Source organism: Suricata suricatta, chromosome 10, assembly GCF_006229205.1.
Source record: "Suricata suricatta isolate VVHF042 chromosome 10, meerkat_22Aug2017_6uvM2_HiC, whole genome shotgun sequence".
Taxonomy (NCBI): domain Eukaryota; kingdom Metazoa; phylum Chordata; class Mammalia; order Carnivora; family Herpestidae; genus Suricata; species Suricata suricatta.
This window is the reverse complement of record NC_043709.1, coordinates 72,250,870-72,265,755: the sequence shown is the minus strand read 5'-3', so window position 1 is coordinate 72,265,755 and position 14,886 is coordinate 72,250,870. Positions and strand designations below refer to the sequence as shown.

At 41.8% G+C, this 14,886-nt stretch overlaps 1 protein-coding gene across 1 annotated transcript in view; it reads right to left on the bottom strand.

Moving 5' to 3' along the window:
- SLC2A13 (solute carrier family 2 member 13) overlaps positions 1-14,886 on the bottom strand; it is a 345,368-nt gene that overhangs the window by 330,047 nt on the left and 435 nt on the right. Inside the window, exon 2 of the mRNA XM_029955511.1 lies at positions 14,395-14,884. Coding sequence (XP_029811371.1) covers positions 14,395-14,884 — 490 coding nt within the window. The remainder of the gene's footprint in view (positions 1-14,394; positions 14,885-14,886) is intronic.

Below are 14,886 nucleotides of genomic sequence, written 5' to 3'. Positions count from 1 at the left end.
AAGAAAGCATGTCTGGGATAACAAGGATGGTTTCATGGGCATTAAGAGTTCAAGGTGGGCTCCTGAATGGCTCAGTGAGGTGAGCATCCAACTTCAGCTCAGGTCATGATCCTGTGGTTAATGAGTTCAAGCCCCACGTGGGGCTCTGTGCTGACAGAGCCTGGAACCTGCTTCGGATTCTTCATCTCCCCCTCTCTCTGCCCCTCCCCTGCTCACACTCTGTCTGTCTCTCTCTCCCCCCCCCAAAATAAATAAACATTAAAAAAAATTTTTTTAAGAGTTCAAGGGGTTTTACAAATTAGAAGTCTCAAAGAATGGTAAACTGTAAAATCTGGCTTAAGCCAGGTATTCATAGCATAAATTGATTACTTTAATTGTTACCACAATTTGGACTAGTGATCATGTCAGTTCATTGCTATGAAGTATTATAGGCTGGCTTTGCTTGACACATAACCTTAATTTTCAAATCCAGAATTAAATCTAAATAATTTAAGGATCAGAGCAAACTCAAGATCATGATACTTTTAAAATTCCATACATTTGGGGTGCCTGGGTGGCTCAGTCAGTTAAGCCTCCGACTTCAGCTCAGGTCAGATCTCACGTTCGTGGGTTTGAGCCCCACATCAGGCTCTGTGCTGACAGTTCAGAGCCTGGAGTCTGCTTCTAGTTCTCTGCCCCTCACCCTCTCATGCTCTGTCTCTCTCTGTATCAAAAATAAATAAAACATTAAAAAAAATTTTTTAATTCCATACATTTAACACCGTCTTTTAAAACTTTTCACAAAATACACTTACATATATGTTTTGTCCTTTAAATATACAACCAGATCCATAATGGAAAATAAATTGGCTTTCGTTGTTTTTATTCTTAAACTACCAGGATTTAACTGCTTGATGCAATCTTTTTTCTTTTTAATGTTTTATTTATTTTTGATACAGAGAGAGACAGAGCATGAGGGGGGAGGGGCAGAGAGAGAGGGAGACACAGAACCCGAAGCAGGCTCCAGGCTCTGAGCTAGCTGTCAGCACAGAGCCTGACGCAGGGCTCGAACCCACGAACATGAGATTTGACCTGAGCTGAAGTCAGAGGCTCAACCGACTGAGCCACCCAGACGCCCCTGTCTGATGCATCTCTTATAGAATATGCAACGTGGATTGAGTACTCAGAACAAGACGAGATCCCAAATTCCACACATAGCGTGCTCCAGGAAAAAGATTCACCGAATTTTGAAAACTGAAATCAGAGGTGCCTTGAAGTTCTGGAAAAACTGGCCTCTTTCTAGTCGGGGTGAAAAAGGACTCTCCAAGCCTCTCCCTTGCTTTAATTCCAAGTTCAAGAACAAAGACACAACTAGTGAATCAGAATAGTTCCCACTTCCCACAAACCTCCCTGCCAGGCAAGAACAGACATTAGAGCAGCCGCAGCACTAGAGCACCGTGTACCACGCACCATGCAGGAGGTTTGCAGGCCAGGTGCTCCCGCCACTGTGAGTCTAAGTGCTTCCAGGAGAGTCTCTGATCGTTTTTCCAAACATAAATCAACTTCCATTTTTTGGACTTGCAAGACTGAGAATGAGACTTGCTTCTATCTCAGGTACTGAGAACAAGGTTAGACTTAACTGTCTTAACTGAACTTAAAATACTATTTTTTCCCAACTACTTTAAAAAGTTTGACACCAGGGCACCTGGGTGGCTCAGTGGTTTGAGCGTCTGACTCAGGTCATGATCTCACAGTTTGTGAGTTCAAGCTCCGCATCAGGCTCCATGCTGACAGCTCAGAGCCTGGAGCCTGCTTCAGATTATGTGTGTTGTCTCTCTCTCTCTGCTCTTCCCCTGCTTGCGCTATCTCTCTCTCAAAAATAAACTTTAATAAATAAATAATAAAAAATAAAAAGTCTGACACCACAGACATGAATCAGAAGTAACCCTAGAGAACATTTACTTAACCCCATCATAGCACACATTTCCTAAATTTCTGATGCGTACATATCCAATCTCAGCTCAAAATTTACTCACCAGAGTTATACTGTTTTTGTTTTTATCTATACATGAAACATTTATTGAATGACGACTGTGTGCAAGGCACTATACTATGTGCTGGTAAAATGGGGTAAACAAATCCTACTTTCATGGAAGTAACATTCTAGTGGAGAGAAATAAGCAACAATTTAGTGACAAGAAACAGAGAAAAACAAAGCAAGAAGAGAAAAATAGAAAGTAACAAGTAATAAAAAATGAAAATAAAAATAGACTATAAAGTATCAGGGGTGAGAGTCTGCAACTTTAAGAACCATGGAAACGCACTGATGAGGGAACCATGTGGATATCTGGGGAAAACTTTCCCAGCAGAAGAAGGAGACTGTGCAAAGGGCTGGAAGGATAACTGGTGTGCTCCCTGGAGCAGGAATGAAGTAAAGTAGCCGAGAGTAAGGTCAAAGAAGGAGGGAAGAGAGGTAAGAATAATGCAGCGCTGCAGGCCACCGGCTTTTCCCGAGCGAGCTGGGAGCTATGGAGAGTAGCACTGTGAGCAGCACTGAGGCGGCATGGTCTCATTTATATTTTACAAGAATCACTCTGGCTGTCAAGTGCAGAAAAGAAGGCAGAGGTATCAAGGAACAAGCAGGGTGAACAGTTAGGAGACGTGCAATGCTCCAAGTGAGGGATGTCATGTTAGATTTAGCAGTGGAAGTGAGGAAAAATAGATCCTACATGTTAATTAGAAGCTAGAGTCAAAGACTTCTCATGCAGATATGACGTGGGAAATGGGAGACAGTCAAGGAGGATTCCAAGGCTGTGGACTCAAAAATCACCAAAAAGGTGACTGCCCTCACCTGGTACATGGAAGATGGGAGGAGCTAAAGCAGGAAGCTAGGTGAGCAGCTGAGCTCAGGAGTCTGAATATCAAGAAAATGATCTGGGCTGAGATTCTAGCTAGTTGTCAGCAAACACAAGGCACTCTAAGCCATGAGCCAGGTTATGAGTGCCAAAGGAGTAAATTTTAACAAAGAACAGGAGAGCTCCAAGAAGGAGCTTGCAGAAGGAAATAGTTCTGGAAGATAAAGAAGAATCTCCAAAGGAGATTGAGAAGGAAGAGCCTATGGAAAAAGAGGGAGAGGGTAACAACCTTGAAACCAAAGTACTTCAGGAAGGCCTGAAGTACTGTGTCCAAAGCCTACGGCAGGTGAAGTAGGATTTGGGATGCGCAACGCAGGACATGGTAATCTTTACAAAAGCAACACTGGTCAGCTGGCAAGGGCAAAAACCTGTCTGGAAAGGAGTCACAAAAGAATGAGAAGAAAGAACTGAAGAGTAGGAATGCATGCAACTGTGTCATGTAAAGAAAAGGAGAAAAACAAGACAGTAACTGAAAGATGAAGTGAGGTAGAAAGGATTTTTTTAAAGATGACAAAACAGCAATTTGTGCCCACTTAGAGGAATGATCCAGTAGAAGGGGAAATTTTATGCCACAGAAGAGAAAACCAGCTGGAACAAGAGCTTTGAACGGGGGAGAGAAGAGCTCAAACACACGTGCAAGGCTGCGCTTGGCAGGAGCACAGACAGCGCGTCCGCAGGTACCGGAGGAGGGAGGGCCCGGCAGGTGCAGGCAGGACACCCGAGGAGGCAGAGACGGCGGAGTTTGGAGATGTTCTCTTTCTGATTGTTTCTATTCTTCCCACTGAGAGTGTAAGCAGCCCTCTTTCCTGGGATATATGATAATAAGATCCAGGAAACGTACATCACACACCATGGAGTCTTGTTAATTCATTCAAGGAGTTAAAAGTTAGGGGGAAATACTTTTAAGCAATTCTCATGGGATTAGATTATTTATAGCATCTTTGTCATTTCTTAAAAACTTCATTCCAGAGAATGAGATAAAATCTCATTTGGAAAAATAAAAAGAGAGAGAGGGAGATTCTGTTGAAGTCTTGTTATACATGCGTCTCTGTATCTTAAAACGGAATTCTGAATTCCAGGTAAAGTTTTAATAATATAAAAGGAACAGTAACAAAATAAAATTTAAAAAACCATTTTGCCATGTTAACCATACATACAATGTTATGCCTTCTTCTAAACTCTACCTCCAGCCACAATTTTTTATATATCTCAGGTGTACATGTTTTCTTTCTTAATGGCAATGTAATGTTCTACCACATTACATAATCATTTCCCAATCACTAGACATTTGGAGGTTTTCCTTCAGGTTTTTCTTTCAAATTATATATTATATATCTATAAATGCCTTCATGGAAAATCTGTTTATTTTTTATACTATAATCCAAATGAAATTCCTAAATCAAAGAGTATTAGCAGTTTACAGATAAACTCCAAAAGCAAGACCTCACCAGATTAACTTCCGCATTGCAGTGTTTAATTTGGTACTAATATATACAAGTTATTCAAAATATATTTGTTGAATTAATGAACAAAAGAATGAGAAATATTAAATATGCCAGGATATTATCTGGAATGTCTACAGAAAATTATTTCAATTTGTTTTACAATCAGAAAGGCTCTTCCTAGGGTACAACTACCCGTGAGTTGTTTCTAACTTGCTAATTTAGTAAGTATAACGCCACCTTAATTTTCATTTCTAATTATTAACAAGGTTTAACACTTTTTCAAGAGTGTATTTACTGATTGCATTTATCTGGCTACAAAGAGTCTACTTACTATGCTATGAGCCTATTTTCTCCTTTAGTTAAATAAATGTACCGCAATATTTTTCCAACTTGTCATCTTGCTTTTAAAACCTCTAGAGGTTTGAGAAATTATAATAGAATGAACCATGTCACTGATAAAGAATAAAAGAAAATCACTTCATTCCTAGTTTCTTTAAACTTTAGAGATTATTAAATCAATAGGATATTAAGGAGACTATAAGATCTAAATTTCATTTACATTGTTTTTATTAATATTTCCTTTTCTCAATTATTTAATAATTCTTTTACCTATTATCTTCTTTGATTTGTTGAATACTAAACCCTGACAAAAACCTGGATCTATTTGCTCAAACTTTATTCTGTTCCACTCATCTCTTTTCTGATTTTCACAATATTAGGTCATGGAACAACATGTTACGCATCTGAAGTAATTTCTATCTAGTCTTTCATTACTGTTCCCCCAACCTCTTCACTATTCCTTCGACAATCATTTTTAAAATTCTACAAGGTATCTTACAGGGATTTAAATTACATACATGTAATTAAATTACATTAAGTACATTAAACCCATCAGCTAATCTAAAAACTATCACTGTGACTATTTTAGCTTTCACAATCAAGACTGATTTTATCATAGAATGGGAGGGAGGGCACACACAGGTCCCTGATCAGAACCACGGATTGGAATTTCAGCACTGTTCCTAACAGGGTTAAGTTAGTTACCTAACCCCTCTGCACTTCCATTAATTCACCTTTGGCTAATGAGTGAATACACATAAAACACATACATACAGAGGCATGAAGAATGGGCTTTGTTTCAGGTCTACTGTATTTTGACTTTTTACTATACTTTTAATAAGCTGCCCTGGAGATGGCGCATTACAGCCCAGGAGATGAAGACTAGAGATTTTCGCAGAGTATTCAGGAAAAATGACAAACTGTTAGAGCTCTCAGTTCTCTGGGGGTGCCTCAGTGGCTCAGTTGGTTAAGCATCGACTCTCAATCTTGGCTCAGGTAATGATTCAAGAGTTCAAGTCCTGCATAGGGCTGGCTCTGTGCTGCCAGCACAGAGCCTCCTTGGGATTCTCTCTCTCTCTCTCTCTCTCTCTCTCTCTCTCTCTCTCTCTGCGCTCCTCCTCTACTTGTGCTCTCTCTCTCTCCCTCTCAAAATAAAAAACATTTTTAAAAGAACTCTAGGTTCTTTGGATGAATTTTAATATCAGAAATCATTTGAGAGACAAGTATGAGAAAGATTAGTAAACTAAAAATTCTACCTATTTTCCTAACATAGAAGTGAATAAAATGAAAGATTTCAGAAGAACTCTCAACAAGCTTGATTTCAACAGTCATGACAAAGGGTTTTGTGTTTTCTGCATGTTTTCCAGCCTCCCCAACTTGACTGCAAGAGGAGGCCTGTGGGCTCTGCATGACCTCTGAGATGTACACGCCGTTTCACTTACAACATCACCAACGGCCATATTACACTGATCGTGGGAGGAGGAGTATCAGAAGCCACCTTCTTTATGACTGTACAGTAAAATATTAGAATTAGGTAGACTCGGCTGCAACTGCTTCAGGTTTCACCCTAATTTATAGTGACGCCTGCATTCCAAGGATCTTTGAAGTCCACTGTTAGATGTGCCTGCAATTCATTTTCAGTCATTATAGTTTTCTTTTCGAAACGACAGGCATTTGCAAACCAAATGTTAAATGATCAATGTTTAGTCCTTGAATATGATGCTCGCAATTTTAGTTGCCAAATTCCTCTCTGTTGTAGGGAATGAATTCCTGATCGAGAGCCATAAACTAAGTCCCAAAATATGATAAGGGAGTTGTAGATGAAAGCTTCCATTACTAAAATTCTTTTTATTCCAAAGCTATTACTTTCAAGTTTTTATTAAAACTATTCATTATTTGCCTCTTGAAAGGCAGATACATCTTTTCCACTGGGATCTGAACTATATTTTCTAGAAACAGGCATATAAAATACCACCTCATAAGACATACCTAATGTCCAACTTGTCCCTTACCACTAGCTAAGATTATAGTCTAACGGGTCACATTTTTACCACTTTCTTATTCAACCCCTACACATAGCCCAGCCAAGAAAAACTGCTACTGTCCTCAATGCTTTACATTTATCACCCTCCCTTTCCCCCAGGAGAAAAGTATCCTCTTCTCAGAAGACCTACGTTTATAACCTTTGAGACCCAGTTCAAGATTCATCTGTGTTGCTAGAAGTAAATCTTACATAATGTAAACTGAACACCTAAAAGACAGTACTGTCCCACTTTCAAATTACTCATTCTATCTTTCAAATTTATTGGATTTATATTACAGAATTTTTACTCATCTAGTACCAGCTATGGTCAACATTAAAAATCTAACTATATAATTTTATTTCCCTTGCTTATAAAATGTGGGTAAGGTGGTGATGGGGATGGCTCTACCGGATAAGCCGTACCATTTACTGAAAACCAGGTACCTGTGCGTGCATGAGCTCATTTACTTTCTGCAACAATCCTATTTTCTAAGTGCTATCATAACACTCATTTTAAATACACAAAAACCGAGGCACAGGGTGGTAAACTGCCAACAGTCACACAGCTTACGTGTCAATGTTTAACAGTGAGACTCTCTGACCTTGCCAGGCACCGTGAAAGCAACTTACCAGATAAAGTCATCCAGTCCTCATAACCACCCTTGTAGGCAGGTGTTGTCCGCATTCTTCAGAGGAGACAGCTGAAGCACAAGACCTAACACTACCACCCAGGTAGTAAGTGGCCGGCCAGGGCGTGAGCCCAGCCAGTGCGGGCCAGGGGCCTCAAGCTTCACCACATTTCTCCACTTTCTGAATTAACAGTGCAGCAACTGAGTACGTACCTGAGGTTTCCAAGTGTTCAACTATAGCAACGTCCTGTTGAGTATTACATTTGCGCATTCTTCAGTTTTGCATATCTGGCCTACACAGATGCTTTACCTACATTCTTCAGTACACCTAACTAAGTGCTTCATATTTTAAACATATGGTAGTAAATGCAATGAGAGAACATAAATGCTATTAACACTTTATTAGGTAACTCAATGAGTTTCTGGTCTACCACCAGAGAAGAGTTATGACCAAAAATACATATTAGAAGGAGTCACGCAGTTAAATGCCATGAGCCTGGCTCAGAGAAAGTGTTACCGCTATGCAGAGGCCAACTAAGAAAGCTTTCACGATCAAGCTGGACCTGGAAGACCAAGGAAACATCCTACAAATACTTTTATCGTAGAATTCACAACACATTACTGTGTTCTCGTGTTTGTCTTTCCCACTAGACGTAGGTCTTTTAAGAACAGGAACTATTTTTATCTTAGTCTCTCAAGCACTCAACAAAGTCATCAGTCAGAAAATGGCTGTGGGACGAGGGGTAGAGAGAATGTTATGGAAAAGTCCATTCCAAGAAGAGATCAGAAGCTTAAAGGAAAAAGCAGAAAAGGCATTTTTAAAATTTTAGTTGCCGTACGACAGGCAGTATCCCTGGACTGTTCACCTCCCAGGGCCCAGTGCTCACTGCATCCCGTATGAACACGGCCGCTCAAGGGGAACACGGAACCCCTGGACTCGTACCACACAACAGCCCTGACTGCAGGCATGGCCATCCCAAGCCCTTCACAAGAGAAGGAAATATCCTAAGCAACTCGGCTTTTCTCACTGACACTCCTTGATGTGCCATGGCTGTACTCTTGAAGAACTCATTTTGAAAGTTTCTATTTTAAAAGTAACATCCACATGATATCATGGAAAATAATTATGCCAGTTCCAGAGAGAAGTGGCCATTGTCATGGAGAAGTTGAGCCTGGACAGACTCCAAAGCCAGACTTCTTAGGAGCTAACTCAGGCTCCATCATCCAGAAGCTTTGTGACCATGAGAAAATTCCTTCATCTCTTTCTACCTAAACATCTTCATCTTAAAAAGAAAAAAAAATATTATCCCACTGGACTATTATGTGAATATATGCAAAATGCTGCGGAGTGTGCCTGGCACAGAGTAAGCGCTGGACAAGTGTCAGGTGCAGTTTCCAGGGCAGCGGTAGCTACTGCCAATTCCCATGAAGAGTGACTGGAGAGACCCCCCAGTGCAGGACAGACAGACAATGAAATCAGAGAAAGAAGAATGCTGCTCACACACTGGTGACCCCGTGACACTGCTGTCTTGCTGCAAAGTGAAATTCCTGCCACCTGGCTTCTGACACACTCCAGACCACACCGTTCCTAACAGTGGTGCTAATATTTAATCAAAGGGCTGAGTAAACAGCATGCAGTACTCCCAACTCCAGTTTAGAAGTATTTGTAAAACTTGGCTGTCAGGGAGATTACGTTGTAAATGTGGAAAACATGCTTTGGGGTTTCTGGTTAAGTATAGATTTTCCTCCTGACAAAGTTTTCTCCATAGAAATGTTGCTATTTACCCTGAAGTTTAAAGGGAAAAGAAAGTTAAGAGAAATGGAAAGAGTTATAGACAGGAAGGACTGCATAAGGGAACTAAGTTTGATCAGAAAAAGAAAAGAATAATGGTCTCCTGGGCTTTTCAGTTAGAAAGCAAAGACTGCTTGCTATCTGAGATCTAGCAGCAGGTTCTAGATCATTAGATGTGTTTAAAGCCAAAGACACCACTGTGAAGTCAGTCAACTTTGACTGTGTTCCAGCTTTAAGCTTAAAATACAGAAAGAAACGAGGATGAAAAAGAATGTTTTATACTGAAGTCACATGAACTCATAGAATTCATGTGAACAGACTTCTGTCATCTTACTGTTCACTCACTTGAGGAGGGTGTGGCTGCAACACTATTAGGCAAACATAATTAGGTCATAATCCTCACTGTAACTCTGCAATGTCAATGCCACCAGAGAGAAAAGTGGAGGGTGGGGGGAGAGGTTCATATATACAATGTGTGTGAAACAAGGAAACAGAGGAAGTGAAACAAAGTTTTACTTTACATGTCAGTTTCATGCTGGTAGAGAGCATAAATCCAACAAAGAAATCCTGCTTTAAAAGATGAAACTGAAAGACAAGGCAACTGGTCCGGGGGCGGGGAAGGGGGGTGGGAGGGGGAGGTCGGGGAGTAGAAAAAAACAAACTTGATGGCAAAAGAGCAAAAATAAAATTACATCAGCTGATATTTTAAAAATCTGGTTGATTCTGACTAACCTTGCTTACCTCACAGGAAATTCTTTATTGGCATTAATCTCCGTACTGAATGGGTTTTTGATCAAATAAAAATTTACACTTGCTTTGCATCAGAGAATAAGAATTCAGAGTGCTCTCTGGGGGGTGGGGGGAGTTACATTTTTAAAACTATTACTCAACAGGTTATGAGAGACTGGTTACAAGCTGCAACAGGCAGCCACACATTGTGTTCCAGCAGAGGGAGCAGTGGGGCAGAGGCAAGACAGGAGAAACTGATACAGATCTAAGACTAATTCAATTATCCCAGTGCTGTATAAATCAATACATCAATTCTCAGGAAAGGTTCTGAATATTGACGAATACCTGAATTTAGACACTTCTTGGTACTTCCTACATAGACACTAAATCATTGCTTATAATGGTTAGTAAAGTAAATGCAACACTGTGGAGAAAGGGCTAAATTAGACAGTCTGGTCCCAGAACCCAACTCAAGAGGAGAGCAAAACAAATCAAAGGAACCGAAGGAAACTGGTGAAAACAAAAACCTAAAATAACATCCTAATCAAACAGGCACTCAGTAAGCTGATTTTGTTGTAACTTGTAAAGAAAATGGAATCCTTAAACTAAAGCAAACACTAATACCCAACTTCTGATGCTTCTGTCTTTTACCATATGACTCATTTAATACAGATGAACTCCACTCTACTGCTTGACAGCTTTATCTTTTTCAAGGGTTTCTGTGGAAGGCCCCACAGCCTCTTCCTATTCCGTAATTCTTGGCCGCTTGCTATGCTTTACTACTCATCCTGCAGTAACCATCTCGGCAAAGTATTTCTAATACTGCAAAATTCAAAGAGGGAAGAAGGTTTGGGGAAGAAAATAAGAGTTTAAAAGTAAAAAGGGAGGGGGAGGGAAGACCAGATACAAGGATGTTTAATCTGATCCTATCATTTCCAGCTAAAAACCTCCCATGACTGTCCCTGTGTAGGCATGGCTAAACAATCCCTAGTCAGCCCAACCCTCCCCCCAAAATATCACTCCAGTTTCATGAGCACCCCCATCACCACCTTTCACTCACTTTATGCTTCCAACACTGCTTTGACTGTCCTAAGCCTTTACATCTGCTGTTAATGTCACCTTAAATGGCCAGCAGAGTGCTATAAAGAGCAAAAGACTCTGAGTCTTTGTTTTTTTAATCTTAACTTTGTACCGGTGACCTTGTCATTTAACTGCTGTAAACCATTTCCACATCCAGCAAAGGGGACCAGTTTTCCATCTATTTCAGAGTTAGGATTAAATGAGGTAGCATATGTAAAACAGGATGCCTAACAGAAACTAAAGCACTAAATAAATATTAGTTCCTGTCCCAGATCCCTCTCCATCTGAACTCCTACTCACCCTTCAAACCCCAGTTTAAATGTTTCTGTAAAAACCTATGTGTTCTACGTACTTCTCTCCAAAAGAATCCACTGCCTGTCTTCCGTGGTTCCCGCCCTCACAGAAACTTCGGTTGTACTTTAGTCATGTGTTGACTGTCCTTCTGTTCTATCAGAGAATGAACACCTCCAGGAAGAGATTTTTATTTAATTACTGCCTACTCCAAATCTGACAGAATCAATAATGCAGCTTAATTAGCATTTTGTGAATAGATAAATGAATGATTCCTTTAAACTATTAGAAACTAAAACCCTCAGGTGGCCTTTTAAATATTTTGATAGTACACTCTTTTAAGAAAAAAATCCCATTTTAAAGTGGTACCCTAACAGAAATGGAATTTTTTTTAACATTTCTGCTCATAACTATTCATTCAATCAACAAGGGCTGGGAATACAGCCATGAACAAAATGAACAAAAGGTCTGTCCCCATGGGCTTTGTATTCACCACAGGTAAATCTGTGAAAGAAATTATCGCTGCGAACTTGTCTGAAAGGACATCAAAAGCCACATTTTGCTTTACTCATCATCTACTAAGAATCAAAAGGATCAAAAAACGAAAATAAAAACAAAACCTCTCACTCATAAAATTTAATTATGTAAAAAGAAATAGCATGAAATTAACCCAGATTTAGTGTACTAAAGAAGCAAAACTGATTTAATGTCCAAAAAAAAAAAAAAAAAAAAAAAACAACCAGTCACGTTAGGGACCCATTTCCTTGCAGCTCAAAATAATTCTGTGATTTCTCCTCTGGGAGGTAAGTAATTTTTGTGACTGTTAAGGATTTTACATGCACAACATGCTCTGCATAATCCTAATTTGAAATGCAGCCTATTTCAAAGCCTGTTTGTGACCTTAACATCCCTCATTTTATCAGTAAAGCAAGCCTTTATGACACTCAGTGGCAGGGCTTCTATTCTAAGTGTTTCTCAGCAGAGTGAGGTGAGTCACACCAGGACCAGGTCCGTGTCTCACCAGGGATGCACCGCCAGGCAAGCAGCCCCAGTGCACAGAAGGAGGCTGACATAAGAGGGGTCTACAGTCCCCGCACACCAATCCCTCGGATCTTACCTCCCCTCCCCTAAATCCTCCGTCACATCCACCTTGTTCCCCAAGGCTGCCCTATGCTTTCCTCTCTTTATTCATTCCTGGCTGAGAAGGTCCTTCGCACACCTCTGTTAAAACACTACTCAGCCATCAACATTACGATTCCAGGAGGGAGAGCTTCCTTCAGGCTTCTGTTAGGGAAACTGTACCCTTTTGGTATGCATCAGCCCTCTCTCCAGTGAGACTTTCTTATGGAGCCTACCACGTTCCACCAGGCTTTATTCCCACCCTGCTACTCTGATGCACAAGATCCGGAAGGGGGCCTTACACACAAGGGCTCAATTTTCCCAGTAAATAAAAAAGAGGACACATAATATCCAAATACACAATACGTGCCACGGCTGAACTCTAGGAAGCTTCATTCAAAAATCTGTGAAACATTATTCAGTTTCAAAATCCCAAGATTCAGTCTCACTGAACAAACCCTGAAACCTTAAAATCATGTTACTAGATCAGAAGAAACAGTAAACATGGACCAGGTGTCCCACGCACAGAAAGCTGCGAATACGTTGGAAAGCATGCTGGTCACTTGACTTTAACCACAGGTTATTTATCAAAGGGTCCCGAAAGCACAGATAGTTCCTCTGCAGACAGGTTTCATTTTAGCTGAACTTCTTGGTCATTTTGGACCTTAATGTGCGAACTTAATATTTTACTGAAAGCCTTGCCCTGCTTCACTAACAGTACAAGAAGCAAAAGGAAGGTCAGTAATGAAATAGTTTGGATGTACAGGTCAGTGAGCTGGGGTTTAGGCTCATGGTTCCTAAAGGTGGAGTTGTATAAAGGGGACTCACTTCTCCTTGGAGACTACAAGGAAAGGGGTGTAGAACAGAGTATGTCAAACAAGTGGTGAAGGAACAAATCACTGCGAGTTCCAGGTTGCAAGAGTTTTCATCAAGTCCCAGCCATAGGGAGGGAAAAAAAATACTTCAACAGCACCCTAAAGAACACAAACTGAAGTATGAAATGAAATATTTATAAAGCATCAGCAGTGTGTCTTAGGAAAATTACTAGTGAGATTTGTCTCAACCCCCTACTTTCCCTCAAAAGTGCTTTCTAATAATACCAAGCACATTCCAAATAGCTTCTGTCTGCCAAGAACTTGCCAATTGTACCTCCCCTGCTCAGGACCAGGGTGAAAAATCAATGCCAGGGGGACCTTAATCCTTTCATTTTTAAAGTAATTGCAAACATCTATCTTGCTGGGCATTTTATCCACAGTGAGAGTGGCTCCTAAATGAATTTAATAAGTGAACATGACCTTTAATAGATAATTTAGTTCCCAACAGGAAAGCAAGAGAGGCAAAGCAAAAAAGGAAAATGGGTGGATATGGATTTAAAGGAAAAAGTTAGAAAAACAGAGAAGGAATTCACCTGGGAAAAACATGAAAGCAAGAGGCAACAGTAAAAGCAAAAGGGGAGAAAAAGAATACTCCACTTAAAGATAAATAACTAGATAAGGAAAGAGTAGGGGTGCAAGAATAGAGTCCAGAATCACTTAATTACCTTTAGAAATTATCTTACTGGGACTTTAAGACTCATAGGTTCAGAGTTTGGAATCCTCTAAAAGAAAAGGGGCTAGCAATAAAAAAAATAAAGGACGCTACAGGAAAGAGATCCTCCCCTTCTAAACCCTAGAGGGGCATCAGGTAGGGCTGGATCAAGGTGATGACTGAGGTTTTTTTTTTTTTTTTTTTTTTTTTTTTTTGTAAGTCCTAGGATATGAAACAATCATATGGACTCACTTGTCCGTGAGTGACAGAAGATTCCACGTGCGCTCAGGGGAGCCCACAGCCAACACCATCCACCCACTCACCCTCTCCAACCTCAGCAGGAGCCTCTACCACCCTCTCCAACCTCGCCGGGAGCCTTAGAGGCTGGAGTGACAGACAAACGGGCTCTCAAGGAGCAAGAGAAGCGAGTACTCTCGGGACCAGCAAGCCCCGACGGGGACCCCGCAGGGGCAAAAGGAATGCACCGCCCACGGCCAAGGACGCCCTTCCAGGCGCGTGAACTCACCGATGCCGAGCCCCACGACCAAGCGGCCGGCGAGCAGCGTCTCCTTGTTGTTGGCCGCGGCCAGCACCGCGGAACCGACCGTGAAGAGGGCACTGGCCAGCAGGATGGCGGCGCGACGGCCGAAGACGCCGTTGATGGCCCCGCCGGCCAGCGCCGAGACGGCGGCCGCCCCCACCGTGCTGGACACGAGCAGCTCCTGCCACAGCGCGTCCAGGCTGAGCTGCCGCTTGAGCAGCAGCATGGCCCCCGACACCACGCCGGTGTCATAGCCGAACAGGAAGCCGCCCAGCGCGGAGAAGACGGCCACCACGTACACGAAGGCGGGGGTCTCGTCCTGCTGGAACTGCCGCCGTGCCGCGCGCTCCAAGTCCCCGACGCCGCCGCCGCCCGCGCCCGCGCCCTGCAGGCTGGCGCTCGACTCGGCGGCCGCCAGGAGGCTGCGCTCCCCGGCCGCGCTCGCCGCGTCCGGCTCCTGCTGCTTCCTGCGCCGCT